This window comes from Acinonyx jubatus, chromosome B1 (assembly GCF_027475565.1).
Source record: "Acinonyx jubatus isolate Ajub_Pintada_27869175 chromosome B1, VMU_Ajub_asm_v1.0, whole genome shotgun sequence".
Lineage (NCBI taxonomy): Eukaryota > Metazoa > Chordata > Mammalia > Carnivora > Felidae > Acinonyx > Acinonyx jubatus.
In genome coordinates, this window is record NC_069382.1 from 120,408,371 (window position 1) to 120,428,845 (window position 20,475).

The following is a 20,475-nucleotide window of genomic DNA, read 5'->3' on the forward strand; positions in this document are numbered from 1 at the left end:
CGCGTTCTATCCTTCCCCAGGGGTCAAAAGCTTAATGGTTTATGATTTATAATCCCAATTCCAACTTCCCAGAAGACTTCCTGGAACCAGTCAGGATCTTCGGCACTATTCCTTCTCGCGGGGGCATTTGCTGTCCGAGTTTGTGTTTACTACAAGACCCTAGGGTGAGAATTGTATCCCGGCTGGGATTCCTTTGAAGCCATCTCTCCTTGGTTGTCCGCATTTCTGGGACGAGGCTCATGTTTCCGGCAGGTGGGGAGGTTGGGTTGGAGCCACACTTGGATTCCGGAGACGTTCCTTTGCAATTCTCCCAATCTACTCGCCCCATTTCCCGTCTCTTTTTTTCTCCCCCTCCCCAACCCTCTGCTCCCAGCAAAGTCTACGACCCCTTTCCACTCACGCTCAGTGGCCGGGAGTCTTCTCTTGCAGCACTACCGGGTGGTGGAGGAGGGGGCGAGTGTGGTCACACCCGGAAGGGGGCTTGTCCGGGAACAGGGGGCTCGCAGGATCCGTACTACCCAGCCCTCTCGCCCCGGAGCGACCCTCTCCCCCGCGTACCCCCAGATGCAGTCTGCCGCAGCGGGTGGCGGAGAGGGACCCGCTGCTCTTCAATCCCAGTCTCTCCGCCAGGCTGCTCCCAATCCCGGGGCGCGCTTCCTCCTCCCTTCCGCCAGTCTTCCTCCCCACCTACCCCGCTGCCGCGCTGGGGGGTCGGCGGCGCTCCCGGCTGGTCCTAGAAGGGGCGGGGAGAAAGACAGCGGGAGGAGCGGAGAGCGGTGGCAGGAGGCGGTGCGGCTACGTGGGCCCGCGGCCGCCCGGGAGCGCCCGAGCCCGTACGCGCGCGCGCGAGCCTCCCCGAGGCTCTGGCGGCGGGCAGCCGGCGGCAGGGCGGAGCTGCGGGCGGAGGAGCCGCGCGCCGAGCGGGCGGAGCGAGCGGCGGGCGGAGCGAAGGGTGGGAGGGCGCGCGCGAGCCGGCGGGCGGGCGAGCGAGTAGCGTCTCCACCAGCATCTGCTGTGGCCGCGTTTCCCCGAAGCTCGGAGACCGACGGACCGACAGATCGCCTGGCGGACAGACGCGGGCTCTCGCCTTGGGCTCGGGGCCAGCTTTGGCTAGGCTCGGGGTTTGCAGCGCGCGGTTTCTCCGCTAGCTCACGGCCACCCCGGCTCCGGCGGCCTCGACGCGCAGGGGGCTGGAGGTGCGGGAGCGGCTCTCCGCCGGTCGGTCCCCGTGCGGCTCAGCCGCGGCCCGGAGCTGTGTCCCAGATCCCCTGCTCCCCTCCGGGCTGCTCCGAGCAACGGTGCTCCGGGGCTCCAAACTCGGGCTGCCGGGGCAAGTGTCTTCATGAACCCAGAGGATGTCCGGGAAGCACTACAAGGGTCCTGAAGTCAGTTGTTGCATCAAATATTTCATATTTGGCTTCAATGTCATATTTTGGGTAAGTTGGAGCGCTTCTGGGATTTCAACTATTGTGGCCGATCGATCCGCGGCGATTTCCCCCACGTTGCTTGCTGCTTTTACTTTTCGCAGCCCCTCGGGCGCTTGCCCGAGCAAGGAGAGGCATTTGCCTTCCGCCTTTCCAGCTTGCGCGTTGGAGAGATAAACATTTAATCCTATTTAGGAGTGGGAAGAGGTAAAAAGAAAAACCGAGCCGGAAAGGGGGCACCCAGGCCTTGGGGTGGCTGTTTAAGGGACGAATAGCAGGGATGCAGATGAAAGAAAGGCTCGGCAGTTTGAGAAATGAGCAACCGCACGAATTAGATTTGCTCCCGGTGGGATATGGCTGTTGGGCAGAGCGTGGTGTCATAATAGGGAAGGCTAATCGGGCAGAGCCGACCCTGAGGTCCACCTTCTAACGGGGATCTGATTGGACGAGGGCTTGGCTCCGTGTTGCCGCGGCTGGTCTGTGCCATGCTCAGCGTGTATCTTCTTGCACCATCTCGGGCTTTGTGTAGGATGCAGATGCAGTGGTATACGGTTCTGTAATGTACACGTAAATAACGCTTCCTGCGCGCTCTTCCCCATCAGCTGGAAAGCGCTCCTTTTGCATAATGGACTGGCTAGTGGGCGCGTGGGGTGGAGGGTTTTATTTCCATGTGTATATTCTCAGGATGATAACAAGTCACCATCAACATGTTTCAGTGTGTTCGTGCCTCACGTCCTCCTTTTCTAAGGAGTGACACAGAGTGGGCCGTTTTGGGGAAACCTTGGAGAAATGCAAAGAGAATGTATGAGATACGTTTTATTGGGGGTACGGAGAGCAAATGCTTGAACGAAAGATTCAAACCACGCTCTGGCTTTGCTGGCAACACAGGGTGCTGGGCACCTATTGTAATTAGGCTGGGATGCCTACTCTTTTGTTTTGTTTGGATTCTTTTCCTTGATTTCACAAACGTGTTCAGCAACCAGACAAAGAGTTCACTAGGGCAAGGAGAGACCGTTGGTTCAAAGACTGTGTTATTCCTGCCGCCCCCCCCCCCATCCCATCCCATCTTCTTCCTTAATGCGCCCCCCCCCCAGTGGAAAGTAAAGATGGTGGCTGTCTGGGGGTGTTTTCCAAGTTGCTATTCAGTGTAGGTTCAGTATGAGACACACAATAATGCAACGGTGGGATCAGTCATAATCCACGGCAGTATGCACACATTGTGTGTTTATTTTGATTGTTCTTTAATTTTAGCCATTTGTTGTAGACATGTACAGCTATGAAAATAGTTATCCATATAGCTCTGTATATTCATTTTTTTCCCTACTCACATTAACAAAGCCATTTTTACATTTTTTCCTATTTTCTGTTGAAGTGTCTTGCATTGGTTTGCATGTTTTGCAAAGGGAAATGGAAGGGTTTGGGGACCACTCTGTGTCACCATGTCATCTGTCCTCAAGACTCATAAAGAGAATGGGGGGGGTGGATAACGTGAATAAATATTGTATCTAGTCATTCACAGACAGGTTTGTATGTTTTTCTTGCCAGAGATTGTATGTGATTCCTGTGAGTGGTCGCCCCCTCCCTGCTGCAGTTAATAGGAAGAAGAAATTATTGTTTTTCTTTGCTTCTCTTTTTTCATCTGAAAAATGTTGAAAAGTGCTGGCTAGTCACATTTCTGAGTGAGGTGTTTTGATTTTATTGGACCTTGAAACTTTGTGACTTTGAGAGTCAGGGACTACTGAACTGAGACTGGACCTTGTTGAGGTAATGAGTCCAGGCCTCTGCATTCTACTTGAACACTTTTCAAAAGTTGCATGTTTCAGCTACCAGGCAACAGAAAGCACCCAGGGGCTTTCTCTGTAGTTTCATAGCAGGAGGTGGAAAAGAAATAAAGGGATTTGGGCCTGTTTCCCTAACAGTTTGGTGTAGTTTTGTACAGTATACAGAGGAAAATTTAGTATTTTCTGTGGATTGGGTTGTAGCAGTTCCACTAGAACTGTGGAGAGCATCAAAGAATTACAGAATGCGTGCATAGAGACTTCCAGAATAGAGCTTCCTCTTGTTTGATTTTGAAGGTCTTTTGGTGGGAGTTTTATGGGAAGCCTGAGAGGAAACCTAGGCTGTGGAACTAAACAAGCTACCCCAGGCAAAATTGTTAAGTGGAAGCTTTCCTTATAGCCCTTCTCTGCTTTGTATATGCTTCCTCCCTCCTTTCTGTGCCTAGTGCCTTTTACCCAGATGCCCCTTCATACCTTTCCTATCCTGCTGTCTACTTCAAAATTACCCCATATTTAAATCTCCCAGTGTGTCAGTACCATAGTCTCTCGTCACAATCAGCAGGAAGGTAACATGACATTCGATTAAAGTACAGTAATTCAGACTAAGATATTAGTGACTGAAGAACAGGGGTCAGTAACTTGGCAGTCTGCTTCTGTCAAGTTGCACATCTCTGCTCAATGCAGAGTTACCATCCTGTCAGTTACTGCCAGAAACAGCAGACGCGATGCTACCCTTACACAGTTATGAAGAAGAGATTCATAATAGAGAGCACGGCTTCCTAATCTTTCATTTTCATGCTGTGAGATGCTAGAATAAATGTGAAATACATTGAGGACATTTGGAGGTGTAGTTCTGGTGAAATAAAATTGACATGTGGACATTGTCACCCTGGCACTGTGAGCTTGGTTCTCTTGCTAATGGGTAGTTTGACTCCTTGCTAGTCAGTTAACTGCCCTGGGCCTCAGTTTCTCAGCTGTTAAAATGAAGGAGTTGGATGAATTGTAAGGTTCTTTCTAGTTCTGACAAAGAATGTGTCTGTCATGTTCCAATAGGCTAGGGAAGAAAAATACAAGAGATGAGCACCGTGTATAATGAAAATAGCATCTATTGGAGTACTTACTACAGACCTTTTCTCTTACTGAGAGTTGTCTGAAGATCAGTTTTCTTACTTCATTTTTTCTTCTTGGCTTATTCACTCATTGGTGTAGTTTGCATTCTTCCCTGTCCCCAACTGTGAATCTCAAATGGAGTCCTGTGAGTCATTAAAAAAAATTTTTTTTTATTATTAGAGTTACAGTTTGGTGTGTAAAATATGAATCCTTTTATATAACAGTTGTATGATATTCTGAGTAACAAAGTCAACATCTTGTACAGATTCCTTTCTCATTAGTTGTCACAGGGTGGTGGGGAAAATCTCATTTTCCCTATTTAATGTTGGAAGACCTCAAGCCAGAAGGGAATTGGTTTTATTGAGGGTGTCTCCCTACTAGGACATTTCTTGGAAAACCCTTAGGCTGCTTTGAGGTGGGTGAGGGAAGAGACAGGGAATTTTGTTTTAAAGTCTCTTTTTTGGGGGGACTGAACCCCCACATCACCTCACACCATTAATAGATGTTTTGCTCTGGACTTTTTTTTTTTTTAATTTTTTTTTTTAACGTTTTATTTATTTTTGAGACAGGGAGAGACAGAGCGTGAACAGGGGAGGGTCAGAGAGAGGAAGACACAGAATCTGAAACAGGCTCCAGGCTCTGAGCTGTCAGCACAGAGCCCAACGCGGGGCTCAAATCCACAGACCGCCAGATCATGACCTGAGCCGAAGTCGGCTGCTCAACCGACTGAGCCACCCAGGCGCCCCAGGACCTTTTTGGATTTTGGTTTTAATGCTTAACTGTTTGTAGGCAAGTAAATTGACCTCATTCTGGTGTTGTTGATCTGTTGTTGTGTAACAATCAACCCCAACTCTTAGTGGTTTAAAACAAAACTTTATTATTATATCTCACAGTTATGTGATTTGAGCAGGCTCATCTGGGCAGTTGCACTTGGGGTCTCTTGGGCAGTTGCAGTGAGATGTGAAGTCTCACTGAGGTAGGATGGCCAGGATGGTGTACTCACATGACTGGCAGTTGATGTTTGCTTACAGCTCAGCCAGGATTGTTGGTTAGAGCACCTATTTGAGGCTTCTTCCTGTCTCTGAGACTGAAAGAAGGTTCCAGCCAGTTAAAACTACTTACCTGCCCCATTGTCACTTTTGTCTGTTTTACTCATTAAAGCACACATGGAGTCTGCTAAATTTCAAGGGGGAGAAGAAAGAAATTCTACCTTTTATGGACAAACATCAAGGTCATGTGGCTTGTGGCCATCTTTGGAACATACACTCTGCTGCACTGAGCCATAATTTCTGGTTTATAAAGGAAGGATAACATTATCTAATGGAATTATAGTTTCAAGGATTCAGTGAGTAACATATTACCCAGTACAATGTCTCAATATGTAACACATGGTGACTATCATTATTGTTATTGTCTCTAGACTTTATACTGGTTCCATTCTGCACTGTAGAACTTCTAGAATACTTTAGCCTGATACTTTGGCATCATTACCACTAGGTAATGTTAATACCTTTAAGATCTTCCTAGGATTCAGTAAAATGGATTCAGTAAATTTGTCACTTACTAGAAAAAAAAAGCCCCATGGATCAGTGGAAACCTTGAACGACTTGGGAAAACCAAGAATGGCTTGGGGACACCAACTGGTTTTTCTCTTCTCTTTACAGTACTACAATTAGAACAGCCTTGGATACTTGAGGCCAAATTTCTCTTTGATGTGCTTTCAAATATTACATTGTGTCTTTAAGAGGAGGTTTATCCTGGGTTGATGGCAGAATATTGTATCTAATTTGTTTCCACAGGGCTTAAATTCAGAGAGGAGAGAGATTTAGGGAACCTTGCGGGGGCATCAAGTAGGAAGCCTTATCTTATGATTCACTATAAATTGTAAGATGTTCTGGAATGACGATACATCAGCAGTTTATAAGTCATAATTTTTGTTTTAATTTGCTAGACATCTGTTAGCTTCGATGGCAACCATATGGGAGTTTAAATTGCCTTTTGAATTACAGGGAGATGGTAGGAAGAAAGCTAAATATGGTTATGAAAGTGTCATATGGAAAAAGTGTAACAAAGGTGTATAGACCTCAGTGGGGAAAGTAATTGAATACTGAACTTGCTTGGTCTGGCTGTTCACTCTTGGGTCAGTGAGAAGGCACTGAAGCATTCACACTTGATGATATCCCTGGAAGATAGAAATGAAGCAAAGGGGGAAAAGGTAGAAAACCAAATGATGTTCCACCCAGCATCAAATTGCCAAGGTGAGCTAAAATGGATCACTCTGTCTTAATGTGTCCACAGTAATAATCCCAGGCATAAGGTGAAAGCAACCCGTGTTTTAACAAAGCTTTATAATTATGGTCTCTTTCTTCTAAGCATCTCAAAGCATCTTAACAAGCATATTATGACATCTTTGTGACAGATGAAGAAATTGGAGCACAGAGATGTGGAGTGACTTTTGAGCTGTTTGAAGAAGGTGTCAGGGTTCGCTTTTCAAGTATTAAGTCTCCTCTAGTAATGATAGCCCCAGCTTCTCCTTTGAAACTTATTTTAGAAGATGCTTTTAATTTTAAAATAAAACATCAAGTAAGTCACTTACATCTGTTCATAATTGAAAAGTGATAAAGTTTTTGCATATGCCTCAATTAACACCACCCACTAGCATAAAGAGTTAGGATGAAAATGTTAGAGAATATGATAGTATAATAAACTATGTGTAGTCTATTGAAAATTCATAAATGAAAATTGGATTATTAAAGACAATTAAAGACAATGGAGTACTGAAGACACATGCTTCTTTCTATATGTGACACTGATGACTGTCTTACATTTCTAACCTTTGAATCATTAATCATCACTGGATTATAAGGGCCTCACCTGCAGGGACTGTCTCTCCATCATTTTCATAATCTCAGTGTCTAGCACATTGTCTGGAGCATAGTAGATGTTTAATAAATATTTGTTGAACGAACGAATTATGAAATCATTGGAAAGTACCTAGACGTCATCTCCTCTAACTTCCTATTCAGTGAGACATTTTCTCTAACATCCTGCCAACCCATCTAAACATGGATCTGTTTTTGGACCACTTTAATCGTTAGAGTTTCACTTGTCCTCCAAGTAGATGTAATATGTTTCCCTGTAACTCCCATCCTTGTAATTTACTGTGGCTGATTTTTAATTTTCGTTTTGAAACAATCTTAGACCTACAGAGAAATTGCATGTGGTATAATTTGCTTTTATCCTGAATCTTTTGAGAAAAAGTTGCCAGAAAGATGGCTGTCACACCAACACTTCACTGTATATTTCCTGTAAACTAGGGTATTCTCCCAGATAGCCACAGGACAGCCATCCAAGCCAGGAAATTACCACTGATACATTACCATCATCTAATCCTCAGACCTCATTCAAGTTTCCCAGTTGTTCCAGTCATGTCTTGTAAAGCAAAGAATCCAATGCAGAGCATGCATTGTATTTACTTATCTCTTTCAGTCCTTCTCTGTCAGGATCTGGACACATTTGAAGATTATAAACCAGTTATTTTGTATAATGTCCCTCCCTTTGGGTTTGCCTTCCATTTTCTCATTCTTAGATTCAGACTGTGCATCGTTGGTAGGAAAATTACAGAAATGGTGCCGTGTTTGTTTCATGGCATCCCATCAGATGGCAATGATTTCTGTTTGTCCTGTTACTGTTGATGGTCACTTGATTAAAGTGTGGTCTGCCAAAGCTGCTCTGCCATGAAGTTACTCTTTTTCCTTTTGTAATTTGTACATATTTTGTGACAGGTTACGTCCAAACAATGTAAATAGCCCAGTCCTCATCAAAATTTCAACCTGTTAATTTATATAAATCAGTAAGAAGTTGCTTCCTTTTCTTCAGTGCGTTTTAAACTGTTACTCTCCTGGGGCACCTGGGTGGCTCAGTTGGTTGGGTGTCCGACTTTGGCTTAGGTCATGATTTCACAGCTCATTGGTTCAAGCCCCGCGTCGGGCTCTGTGCGACAGCTCAGAGCCTGGAGCCTGCTTCGGATTCTGTGTCTTCTTCTCTCTCTGCCCTCCCCTGCTTACACTCTGTGTCTCTCTCTCTCAAAAATAAATAAACATTAAAAATAAAAAATAAAATAAACTGTTAACCTCCTTACTTTGATGTTGCAGTTGGTCCCAGGTTTGGCGGCCATGCTGCCTCCTGTGCCCTTTATTTATTTATTTATTTATTTGTTTGTTTGTTTGTTTATTTATTTTTAATGTTTATTTATTTTTGAGAAACAGAGGCTGGCGGAAGAGTAGAGTGAGGGAGACAGAGGATTGGAAGCAGGCTCTGCATTGACAGCAGAGAGCCTGACATGGGATTCAAACCCACGAACTGTGAGATCATGACCTGAGCCAAAGTGGACGTTCAACCGACTGAGCCACCCAGGCGCTGCCCCCACCCCCCCCCCCCCCCCGCTCCTGTGCCCTTTAACTCCCATCATTCTTTGAGCATTTCTGTGCTTTCTGGCAGAACAAGATGTTCCAAGCTCATTTTGTAATTTTGGGGTGTCATCTATTGTATCAGTCATTTCTCCAAGGAGCCTTGGTTCCTTTGAGTGGCGAATGTTATTTAGAAGCCAAGATCTAGTTGCTAAGTGTGCTCATTACTATGAGGGTATCACCACCCCTGGGAATTCCCAGTGGATATAATGGCGGCATATGTGTATGTATATACATATATGCACATATGCATACGTTACATATGCGTTTCTATATTTATTTATATTTTGAAAATCATGATTTCCGTGATACCTCAAATCCCTATTTGATACCATGGGGTTTATTCTAGGTTTTTCCTTTTCTATATTTGTAAATACCTTCTTTGATAGTGAGATTCCTGGCTCCCATTATTCTTAACAGTTTACTTATTTGATAAGTTCTCCTCATATGTAGCCAGTCTTCCACAGCTGCTCCTGTTGCCCTCCTTACCTGCTGATGCTGCAACATGAATGCCACAACCCTGCACCCCAAAATACCCTCCCTACTCTGATTGGGCTCTGATACTGTGCTCTGGGCTTCCACATCCCTCTTCATACCCGTCCTTGCACAAAGGCCTACCTTGCTTGGTCCCAACTAATGGCTTTAGGACAGAATTTTTCAGAAGAAGGCAAAGGGCCTATGTAACACTTTTGTGATATGAAACAAAACTTACCTCCTTTCTCTGTAGCCCTTCAGTATTTAAAAACAGGTATTTTGTCATTCCTAAACCTTCTGTTTTCCATCTTTAAAAACTGTTCTGTTTTCCAGCTTTAAATTCCTCCATGTATTCTTCATGTACAATTTCCAGATTGTTCTTTGCCCTTGTCACGATACTCTGCCTGTGGTCAGACACACTTCCATTAATGTAGCAACCAGAGTGGAACACATTCTTCACTCACTGTTCCAACCATGCAGAAAGCAGTGGGCTGTTACTATTGAACTTCCTCTTAAGTCTCTAGGCCGTGCTGGGCCTATAGGTAGAAGCCTCTGCCACCGCCTGGATTTGTCTTTGAGTAAGTTACTCTCACAAATTATTTCCTCAGTTGCTTATCTCAAATATGGGGAAAATAATTCCCATATCTCATAGAGTTGTTATCCAGTATTAAAGGAGAGCATGCACATGAAGGTGCTTGGTAAAAGGTACATCTCTCAATACAAATAGTAGTGATTAACCTCAGCTAAACCACACAGGCTTTTCTTGGCAGCCAGAGAACAGTGTTGGCTCAAAGTGAATTTCTAGTGAAATGAAACCTTCACTTCTTTTTCAGGTGAACTTCTGTCAAACTCATCTCCTTAGGCTAAGTGCTAATCAGCAGCCCTAACCCTCTCGTTAATTATTTGAATTTAGATTTAGTGCTATATGTTTATCCCATTTATATGTCTTATTCCAGCCCTGCAGTTTTTAAACTGTGCTGCCAGAAGCCCTAGGCTTCCTTGAGGTATGCTTGGGCTGACAGGGAGTATCTGTGACCTCTCCCCCCTCCTGAGAACTCAGCCATTAGGTTTGATGTTTGGGGATACCATGAAAAACTTTGCTTGAAAAGAGGGGTCTCCTGCTTAAACAAACTATTGAAAACCACCATTCTAGCTTTCAGATGTTTTTGAATCTTGATGGTCAAGGCATGTTTTAACAAAATCATTGCTTGTGTGGGTCCTTCTTCTATGTGTGAATCTCTTCATACCCAGGAAGTCCGTCTCACTAGCTAGAGTGGCTTCTGTAAGATCAGTTGGCATTTCACCTCTTTATAGATGTAGCAGCATAATTAGTAAGTTGTTAGGAAATTTTAGTCTTCCCACCAGGGGATCTGATTCAGTAGGTCCTGGATGGGGTCTTGGTATTGTGGGTTTTTTATGTGTGCGTGTGTTTTGTTTTGTTTTCAAATGCCTGCAGGTGATTCTGATGTCCAGCTGAGTTTGAGAAGCTCTGGTTGTTTTTCTTGGCAAGATGTGGCATCTCTTCCGAATGCTGTCTGGAGAGGACACTTGGGGGAGCTGGGAGTGGGTAGTGTAGAGTCATGACCAAAGAGTGACTGATTTCACCAGCACATGAAGCTAGTGTTCGTTGCTTATGAGAAAAAAATAATGCGGCCTATTTTATCCTTCATGGAATTTTTTATTAATCCAAAAATGCCAGTTTATTTTTAAATCTGAAAGTCCTAAAAACAAAATGAGAAAATCTCTGCTAAACAGAACCTCTTGTGCTGCAATTAGTATGCTAAAAATTAGCATCATATAGGGATAGAAGCTAGTTATTTACTCGACAGGAACAGTGAAGAAATAGACATTTTGTTCTTTTGCCCTAGCAGCCCTGCACACTTCAGGGCAGTGGACTGGGTCTAACCACAGATGCCAGATAGTGAACTGTCCTCCCCTTCAAATATCGGCCTCCCTGGCCAAGGTGCTCTTCCTTTCCTGGGACTTTCTTCTGTTACTCCAGCCCTCCGTACCCTCATTTGGGGATGGGGTGAAGGGGAGTTGCTTTCTGTATCCTAGGGCAGTTTTGTTGATTTCACTGCTGCAATGCCATTGCAGGGACATTTCTTCTCCCACATCCCCGTGTGCGGCACTGTCACAAAGAGCTGACAGTAACACAACACAGGAGACTCAAGCCTGATGTTTGTCAGTTTACTTTTTTTTTCTCTTGTTAATTTTTATTTAAAATTTTTTAATATTTATTTTGAGAAAGCGAGTGACGTGCGCTCACACACGTACACATGTGTGACCAGGGGAGGGGCAGAGAGAGAATCTCAAGCAGAGAATCTGACATGGGGCTCAGTCTCACAAGCTGTGAGATCATGACCTGAGCTGAAACAAGAGTCGGACACTTAACCGAGTCACCCAGGCACCCCTGTCAGTTTACTTTAGCAAGGGAAGCGTCAATGTAGAATATTCAGAGTGTGCATAATGAATTTTCAGATAATTTTCTTGACTTCTTCCTACCCCCTTTAAAAAGATTAGGTATTTGGTTATGGCTGGGCTCCTAAAGTGGAAATCTTTTGAAAGAAATAAAATCTGGAAAAAAATTCTAAAGTATTTCTCTGAGATGTGTTACTGGGGCATAGTTATCACACTACTCTGAAAAAGGAAAGAAAAAGGGTGCCTGGGTGGCTCAGTTGGTTGGGTGTCCGACTTTTTGATCTCAAGTCAGGTCTTGATCTTGTGAGGTCAAGCCCTGTGTTGGGGTCCACTCTGGGCTCTGCAGTGGGTGTAAAGACTACTTAAAAAAAAAAAAAGACCCAGAATGGTGGACAAACTCTGTGGTTAGCACTGATGGTATCTGTATGTAAAAGATTGTTAATTATGAAATGCAAGGTATAATTTTTAAGCAATGTAATCACCAACCTTGATAACCAATTAGTATTTGGAAGTAGATGGCAAAACACTTTGGCTCCTCTCATTGAAAAGGCAAAGTGATGTTGTATACCTCTTCCAGCTACTGTTTACTATTTACAGAAGTATTATAAGACATAGGGCTCTTTTTACTTGTTGAGATTTTTTTTTTCTAAATTATACTTGGCACTAAGTCTTGAATTTCTAAAAATCTGGAGGGAACAGCTGGTGCTCTAATAAATATTCAGGCCAGCTATTTTAATGCTTTGTACTTCATTAAGTAGTCCTAATAAAAGGGGAATACTTGAGTTAAGCATTTCTCAAAGTATGTTTTGCTTCCAACAAAAATTTCCCCCAGCTGTTAATATTTCCCCCCAAGCAGCCTTAAAATTTAATTCTGCCAAGTAAGTAGTTCTAATCACTATTGAAGCATTTAATGCCAAAAGTTAGTTCTCCTGTTTTAAGGTATAGTTCTATAAAAATGCCCCAGCCCTTTAACGGATGCAGACTCCACAGGTCATTGACCTTGTGGAAAAATGGTTTATTTGGGACCGTATTAGAGAGTGATGAAAAAGGTGCATCGTGACTTGGGCAGGCGAGGAAGCAGGCTGAAGAGTATGGTGTTGAGTTTGGATTTCACGTGTGTCTGATTTTTACCCAGCTCTCTTCCCAGGCCTGTGACCTTAGGTTATTTTGTCACCTTACAGTTCAATCTGCTCATCTGCAAAATGGCGTTCTTAGTCGTAGTGTTAATTGATGTCATTAATAGTAGTATTAAGACTCAATATCTGTCTTGGAGTTATGAGGATTAGAGAAGTTAATATGTATGAATGGCTTGGAAAACTCAGTAGATATTAGCAGTTCTTACTCTGTTTTCCTCAACACCCATGATTTTTTTTTTGATTGTTTTTTTCTTAACTTCTTTCAGAACCATTCAAGTAATCTCACATTGTAACATATATTTTTTGTTCTCTGTAATGTTCTGCCTACATAAGCGCATTCTCAAAATAACTAAAGGGAAAAGAGATCTAACAAATGTTCACAGTGTTCTTTTCATTGTAATGAATGGCATGTAATTCTTATCATGGATACCAGACCATGAATTTGCATCTATTGTTTGTTGTTAATTTCCCCGTTTTTCTTTACCCATTTAGATTCCCTTTTCATTTTCTTTGCAAAACCATACGGTCTTGGTCTCCTATTAGTGTTTTGTGCTGGGACAGTTGAGTTTCTGATGTTGAGCTCTGGTGTTAGGCCTAACACCTGGCAGAAATAAAAATCTTTTATTAACATCTGTTGAATCGGGATATTCTAGAAATATCTGGATGGCTGTAACTACATATTTTTAGCTTTTAGCTTTTATGGTATCATCAGTCATGTATATTTTGATCATTGTTTTACTCTGTATTTCAGAAAAATTCTTGAGATTGTTGAAGGGGCCTTTGAATTGGCACACAAGTAGAATTTTGGCCTGAAGTACCTGGCCATTGACTAAAGGGCCATCCATCTTGGTGACTGACTGACGGTGTGACTTCTCTGGGGCAGTTATGGGGTGCACTGGGTGCTGTGCTCTTTTGCCTCCAGTGGCGTCACGTGACACAGAGGACCCAGAGTGTCCTAATTTCTTTCTTTCTGGTTTTTTTTTTTTTAGTTGTTGAATTTTTATTATCTAATTGTCATCGTATTTTCTTGACTACTGGGTTTAAGAACATAGCTTCATTTCCAAACATTTTTGTTTTTTTATTTACCTTTCCATTAATTGATTTCTTTTTTTTTCCAATATATGAAGTTTATTGTCAAATTGGTTTCCATACAACACCCAGTGCTCATCCCAAAAGGTGACCTCCTCTGTTTTTTTTTTTAAGTTTATTTATTTATTTTTGAGAGAGACAGAGACAATGTGAGCAGGGGAGGGGCAGAGAGCGAGAGAGGGAGAGAGAGAATCCCAAGCAGGCTCTGCGATGTCAGCGGAGAGCTCTATGAGGGGCTCGAACTCACAAAACTGTGAGATCGTGGCCTGAGCCAAAACCAAGTGTCCGATGCTTAACTGACTGAGCCACCCAGGTGCCCCAGGCTGTCCTAAATTCTAAGCATAATCTTCCCTCTAATTAGGCTCACCTCTAGGAGAAAAGGCCAGGGAATGCTAATTTAGTAGGTGCAAGGAGCCTTGTCACTCACTGTTATGCAGAAGGTGTACAGAAAACCCCAGCTCTTGAAAGGGAAGAAGGAGGGATGAAAGGGAGGGTAAGTAGAATTTTTACTGTAGCGTTCACTGGTCAAAAAGAATGATCTGTGGAGCATGACAGGATATTATAGGAGCATACTTAAGGTAATTTTAGCCTACCTGCAACATGCCCAACACTATTAATTTTGATTCCCTCGTTGGCCTCACAGTCCTTTGATGGTTTGTGACTTCCCTTTGCAAACACTGAAGTTATCCCCTTGTCCTTCTGACCTGTGCTAGCCAGTTTTCGTGAGGCCTGGAGGATGGCCCACATGATAATCCAAACAGCGAACCCCAAAGTTTAGTCATTTGCAGGCTTCCTGCATGGTTTTGGACAAACTCTGGTGCCACCTCAGAGTTTCTCAAATTTTAATGTGCATACAATTCACGTGGGGAATCTTGTTTAACATGCAGATTCCGATTCAGTAGGCGTGAGAGAGGCCAAAAATCTAACACTTTCATAAACTCACTGGTGAGGCCACGGTGGCTGGTCCACTGATCTCATTTTGAATTGCAAGGATCTAGACCATTGCGAACTTATTCTTTTCTTTTAAATCAATTCTGTTTTTAAACCTTAAATACATTTATTAAAAAAAAAACACTTCAAAAATATCATTATTCAAATACATACAGTGACGATAATCTGGCTTATTAATTTCTAGGTAGTGATTGGTGCCTGCTAGCAGGCCTGAGTCAGAAGCTTATTTTCCTTTGTTACAACAGAGGTTAACAAGTGTACAAAGCGTTCGACGTCCTGGCATCAAATGAAGACTTTCTCCTTGACTAGACCAGAGGATTAAAAGAGAGCTGAAAAGGAAATGACTTTCTTATTCAAGATTATTTAATGCTGTATTCTAAAATCATCTCTTCTGGCACCCCAGGTCACGAGGGAATCTCACTTTGGGGAGCCCTGCTTTTAAGTAATTCGAAGGAAGGCATACATTTATAAGCTAAACTCTATTAGTGAGGTAAAATGGTTGGGGAGATGTGTTGAAAGTTTTGCCTACTTCAGGTTCTGTTTCCTGTCGGGGAAAAAAGAGAGGTACCCCCCATTTCTGAAAAGTTGCTACCAGCTCTGGGCCCAGTGAGTAGTTACATCTTAGGCAGAAAAAAGAAAATGCTTTGGAAAATTGGATCTCCGGCTAATAGGAGGTTGACCTTAAAAACTGAGGAAATCTATCTCAGTGGGTTCCTTTTACATCCATCTCCTCTTCCTTCAAGTTGCTTTGGATTATGTTCAATTTGGAATGAGTCCATTTACTTGATGCATTCTTTAGAATAGGGCATTTTCTTTGTACTTTTCTACTGTAAAAATAATACAGCAACACTAATATACATTTTTTTTAAGGAAAAGAAATTCACCACAATCCCAGTAATACTTTCTTTTGGTTCAATTATATTAAAAATGGAGACTCTTAGTGAAATACTATGAGAGCAGTGAACAAACACCCTGAAACAAACAAAAAGCCATTTTAGGGTCTCACTAAAGAGACTTGTAGTCTCTTACAAGGATTTGAATTTAACAAAGCTCGGTTACTTAACTTTGTAAAGGAAAAAAAAAGTGCTTTTCCATCAATAGCTTAAAATTTTGTTTTAATGTTTATTTTTGACAGAGAAAGAGAGAGAGAGAGAGAGAGCACGTGCAGAGGAGGAGCAGAGAGAGGAAGGCGCAGACTCTAGGCTTTGAGCTGTCAGCACAGAGCCCTATGCAGGGCTTGAACTCACAAACTGTGAGATGATGACCTGAGCCGAAGTCAGACGTTTAACTGACTGAGCCACCCAGGTGCTCTGCCATCAATAGCTTTTAAGCATTTCTTCTGACTTTACCTGCATTTCCCCCCTCAGGATAACATTTAGAATAAGTGTTTCAACATACAGAACAAATACCTTGTGAATAAACATCAATTCCACACAACCAAAAAAAAAAAATCAATAGATCTGCTTTAGGCATTTGAAACACCCTGTACTTTTAAACGAAAGAGTTACAGTGGTAGGTAGCTGAAAAACAAAAACCCCAAAACCCAGGCTCTTAGCTTTAAATATTTTTCAACATGACCTTTATGTAGACAGAAAAATAAAGCTGAAAAATTTCTGAGCACCAGTTGTATTATTGGTGCCCTGCTTATCCAAATATGTGGGCAACTGCCCACATGGTAACTCATGTGACAAATGCTACCTCGTATTTTTTTTTTTTTTAATCTCATAACTGTAATCCTAGGGAAAATAGTGTTTATTTGGTACCAGTTCTTTTAGCTTTGTCTATTGGTTGTGGAAAGAATAAATTGAATGAAGAGATGGCTAGATGACCTAATTCTATGTGGCATTTTCATTTTTTTCCTGAGTCTGCAAGATTTAATAATCCCTAATGTTCTTACTGTATGTTTTGAGAGTTTTCAAGTTGCTCTCCAGTGAGGATTTGAAACAATTACATAAAAGTTTGAAAATTGTGTTTTATTCTTCTTTTTTTAAGATACAGAATCAATATCTTAAAAATGGAAGGATTGGTGTCACTAAAAAGAGGAGAGAAATATTTTGTATTTTGTGAAATACAACTATTCCATTTAGATATTTATATACTTGGATTTTTAATATATCAGTATAAGTCAGTAAATTATCAAATATATATCCTTCATGAATATTAAATATTGATCTATACCCTTGGATTTTTGTTGTTGTTGTTAGTAGATATGTGCTTCCTTTGGAGAAAGACAAGCTTCCTAAATGACCATATGACCTCCAAGCAATTTTATTTATGATAAAAGACTAAAGTTTCTTTTATGACAGTTTAGTATAAATATGCAAACCAAATGAAAAACTTTTTTAAGTTAAAAATAAAAACCAGAGGGGCCCCTGGGTGGCTCAGTTGGTTAAGCATCCAACTCTTGATCTCAGCTCGGGCCTTGATCTCGAGGTCCTAAGTTCAAGCCCTGTGTTGGGCTCCACACTGGGTGAGAAGCCTACTTTAAAAAAAAAAAAAGAAAAACCATAGATCAGTTTTAGTCTCGATGGCATAAACAGAAAAAAAAGACTGTGATTATATTTTTGGTTCTTAAATGAAGACTAGAAAATGAACTCTTTGAACTATAAAATTACTACATCTTAATTGAAGGCACCAACAGATCATTAATTATTGCTAAGAACCTTTTCTTAATTGTGAGCTTTCTATTGAATATCCCCTGCCTTGCCCCTCTTCTTTCTGTGAATTTAATTTCAGAATTGTGAAGACCGGGCTTTTTGCTTTCAGTGAAGGAGAATCCTTCTCATTCCTTAAAGAGGTTAACCTGCTGATGACAGAACAGAAGGTTGGAATTATTTTCAGCAGGAATGAATGGCGGTACAGCTATTCAGTGTTCTTTGGTGGATCCGTTTAGTGCCCGGGTATTGGAACTATCCTTTCACTGGTCTTTTGCAGTCCTTTTTATATGATCTAAGTATTTCTATGTTGAAAAGGACCTGAAAAATCATTTAGGTTTTTACTTCTTTCCCCGCCCCGCGGGGTCCTAATAGTGAATCCCTCCTCCCCCCACCCCGCCCCCTTTTTTTTTTTTTTTTTTTTTTGCCCCAACCAAAATTTTCAGGAGAGCCCGCCACGTTAAAACAGGGAACAGCTATAAAACAGGAGCCTAGCGTCTCACGGGGCTCACGCCTCCTCCGCCACGCTGCGTGGGGAGAGCAGGCAGAGGGGACCAGGAGAGGCCTTGCGGATTTTGCTGAGGATGGTGGGGAAGTCATCTGTTTAGCATTTACGAATTCACCTAGAAGTCCGTGTTGGCTTGTGTTGCCTGTACGCTGTGGGCGCGCAGAATTGCCCTAGTTTTCAAGTGCTAGTGCTTCGGCTCCATTTGGTTCTTCTGAACGGTTTTGGTGCATTCTGATTAACATCAACCTTGCTTGTGTGAAGTGAGTACTCAGGTCATTTACTATGTATTACTCTTACGCTTTGGAATGAACAGACTCAAAAACTTGGCTTCATATGGATTCCATATGTGGCTTTTAAGTTAGCAGAAACACAAAGCCTTTCGATTAATTTGCACATAAAGTTGCATATTGAATAGATTAAGCTTGATGGTGTAGGTATTATTTGAAATTCTTTGTCATCTCTAATATTGTTCATATTTAAACAAGCTACTAGGTGTTTGAAGTTTCTGTGGTGATGACCTTAATCTATGAATTCATATAGGTCCTATTTGGTTTATTTATTTATAAATGTTTATTTTGGGGGGAGACAGAGCAGGAGCGGGGGAGGGGCTGAGAGAGAGAGAGAGGGAGACACAGAATCCAAAGCAGGCTCCAGGCTCTGAGCTGTCAGTACAGAGCCCGATGCGGGCTCAACTTCACGAACCATGAGATTGTGACCTGAGTCGAAGTCGGCCGCTTAACTAACTTAGTCACCCAGGTGCTCCCCTATTTGGTATTTTTCATATTGAATGCAGCTACCCATGGAATTTATTTTGTTTTGCACCATTAGCCCCAGATAGTCACACATGATATAAAAAACGGGACATTGCTTCTTTATTTATATATTTAATTTTATTGTCCCCCAACCCCCATGCTAGGCAGAGAATACTTCCCCCCTGTTTAAGGTAGTGGTTAAGAGTGAGACTGACTGGGTTCAAATACTGGCCTTGACCCTTTGAAGCTGTGTGACTGTGTACATTTACTCCATCGCTCTGAACTGTTCCTTTTGGGCAAAACGTGAGTCTACTTCTAGGATAATTGTACAGGTTCAATAAGATGTTGCCATGGATCCCTGAGAGGGGTGAGCACTCAGTGGATACTGATACTGTAATCACGTGTAGAATAGATGACAACTCAGGACAGGTGCAGGCTTTTGTTTGGTTCATTATCATCTGGGAAAGGTGTTGGTGTCCGGGAGTCTCACCTTTCCTTGTTAGGGAGATACACTCTGTATAATAGAACTTTTCACTCACAGCAAAGTTTTGTTTGTTTGTTTCCTTTTGTCCTTCACCCACTGGTGGAAATTGTACCTCCATGCTTTCCTTTGGCAACTGGATCTGAGGGTTTCTGGCCAGGACACCTGCTCCATTCCCCACTCTCCTGGACCCTAATTTGCTTTCCTGTTTAGCTGCAGCTGTCCACCATGCCCATTCCTGGCGTGACCTGATCAGCATTCTGTTTCTGTATCACAAACACCGGCTTTTTTCATAGTTCTCATGTCCTGTCTTGAGGGTCATTTTGAGGCCACAGACCTACCTGGGTTGTTTTTTGTTTTTTTTTTTAATGGTAGTATATGCAGAAATTACAGTTCCAAAAAATAACATGTGTAGATCTTATAGGCATATGAAAGGCATAAAATTTTTTATGCCTGGAAAAATACCTAAAGTATTGTAGCTACCCAATACTTGTTAATTGAAATGAATTAGTTAAATCTAAAGTAATTTTCTTAGCTTAGGAAAAAAAAACTAGCATCCATTTCGGCCCTCCGCAAAGATTTTTTTTTTTTATGTACAAGTAGGTATGTTTATGAACCTGTATTAATATATAACTTATTGTGATAATTACAACTTTTTAAATTGAATTTATATTTGTATACTTACAATTTTTTGTTATAAATGATGTTTATGGGCTGTTGAACTTTAAGGAATCTGGCATTTTAAGTTGTGTTTTCACTGTATGGAATGTCAGAGTATAATTCTGACAAGAAGAAAGTTGCCTGCCTTCCCAAAGTTTGTGCTTTTCAGAGTGTGAACATTTGCCCAGTGGAATTTTGTCTCGTTTTTCATTTTCTGAACTATCATAGGTGATTTTTCTGTATAGATGAAGATTTCTGGAACTGAAGTTTTTCCCAGATTGAGACCAGCTTCTATTCTGTCCATTATTAGTTTGGTTTTTTTATTTCTTGTTTATTTCTAATCCTAAATTTCCAAAGGTGGAGGAGGTGAAAGAGAGGAAGAAGAGAAGCAAAGGCCATTGTCTTGAGGGAAGGATGTGCTTGGGGGGAATCCTAGACTGGGCTATTGGACTAAGCAATTAAATATGGGATGTTTCAAAGTTCCTTTCCAGTGAGGGGCCTATGCTCAGCTTTTGTATCCCATGACGAGTGTAGTGGAGGTTCATGTGGTGGAGTTTCTGGGACCATG

The 20,475-nt window shown here is 42.1% G+C and overlaps 1 protein-coding gene across 5 annotated transcripts in view; it reads left to right on the top strand.

The window, feature by feature from the left end:
- Nucleotides 1-550: 550 nt before the first annotated feature.
- Nucleotides 551-20,475, top strand: part of TSPAN5 (tetraspanin 5) — a 173,543-nt gene continuing 153,618 nt past the window's right edge. For 2 of the 5 annotated variants that reach the window (XM_053217108.1, XM_027061218.2), the window contains exon 1: nt 938-1,436. In XM_053217108.1, coding sequence (XP_053073083.1) covers nt 1,356-1,436 — 81 coding nt within the window. In that variant the 5' untranslated portion in view covers nt 938-1,355. Of the gene's footprint in view, nt 1,437-20,475 lie in introns of all 5 variants that reach the window. The other 3 variants (XM_015063564.3, XM_053217107.1, XR_008296232.1) reach the window with 2 other exon arrangements.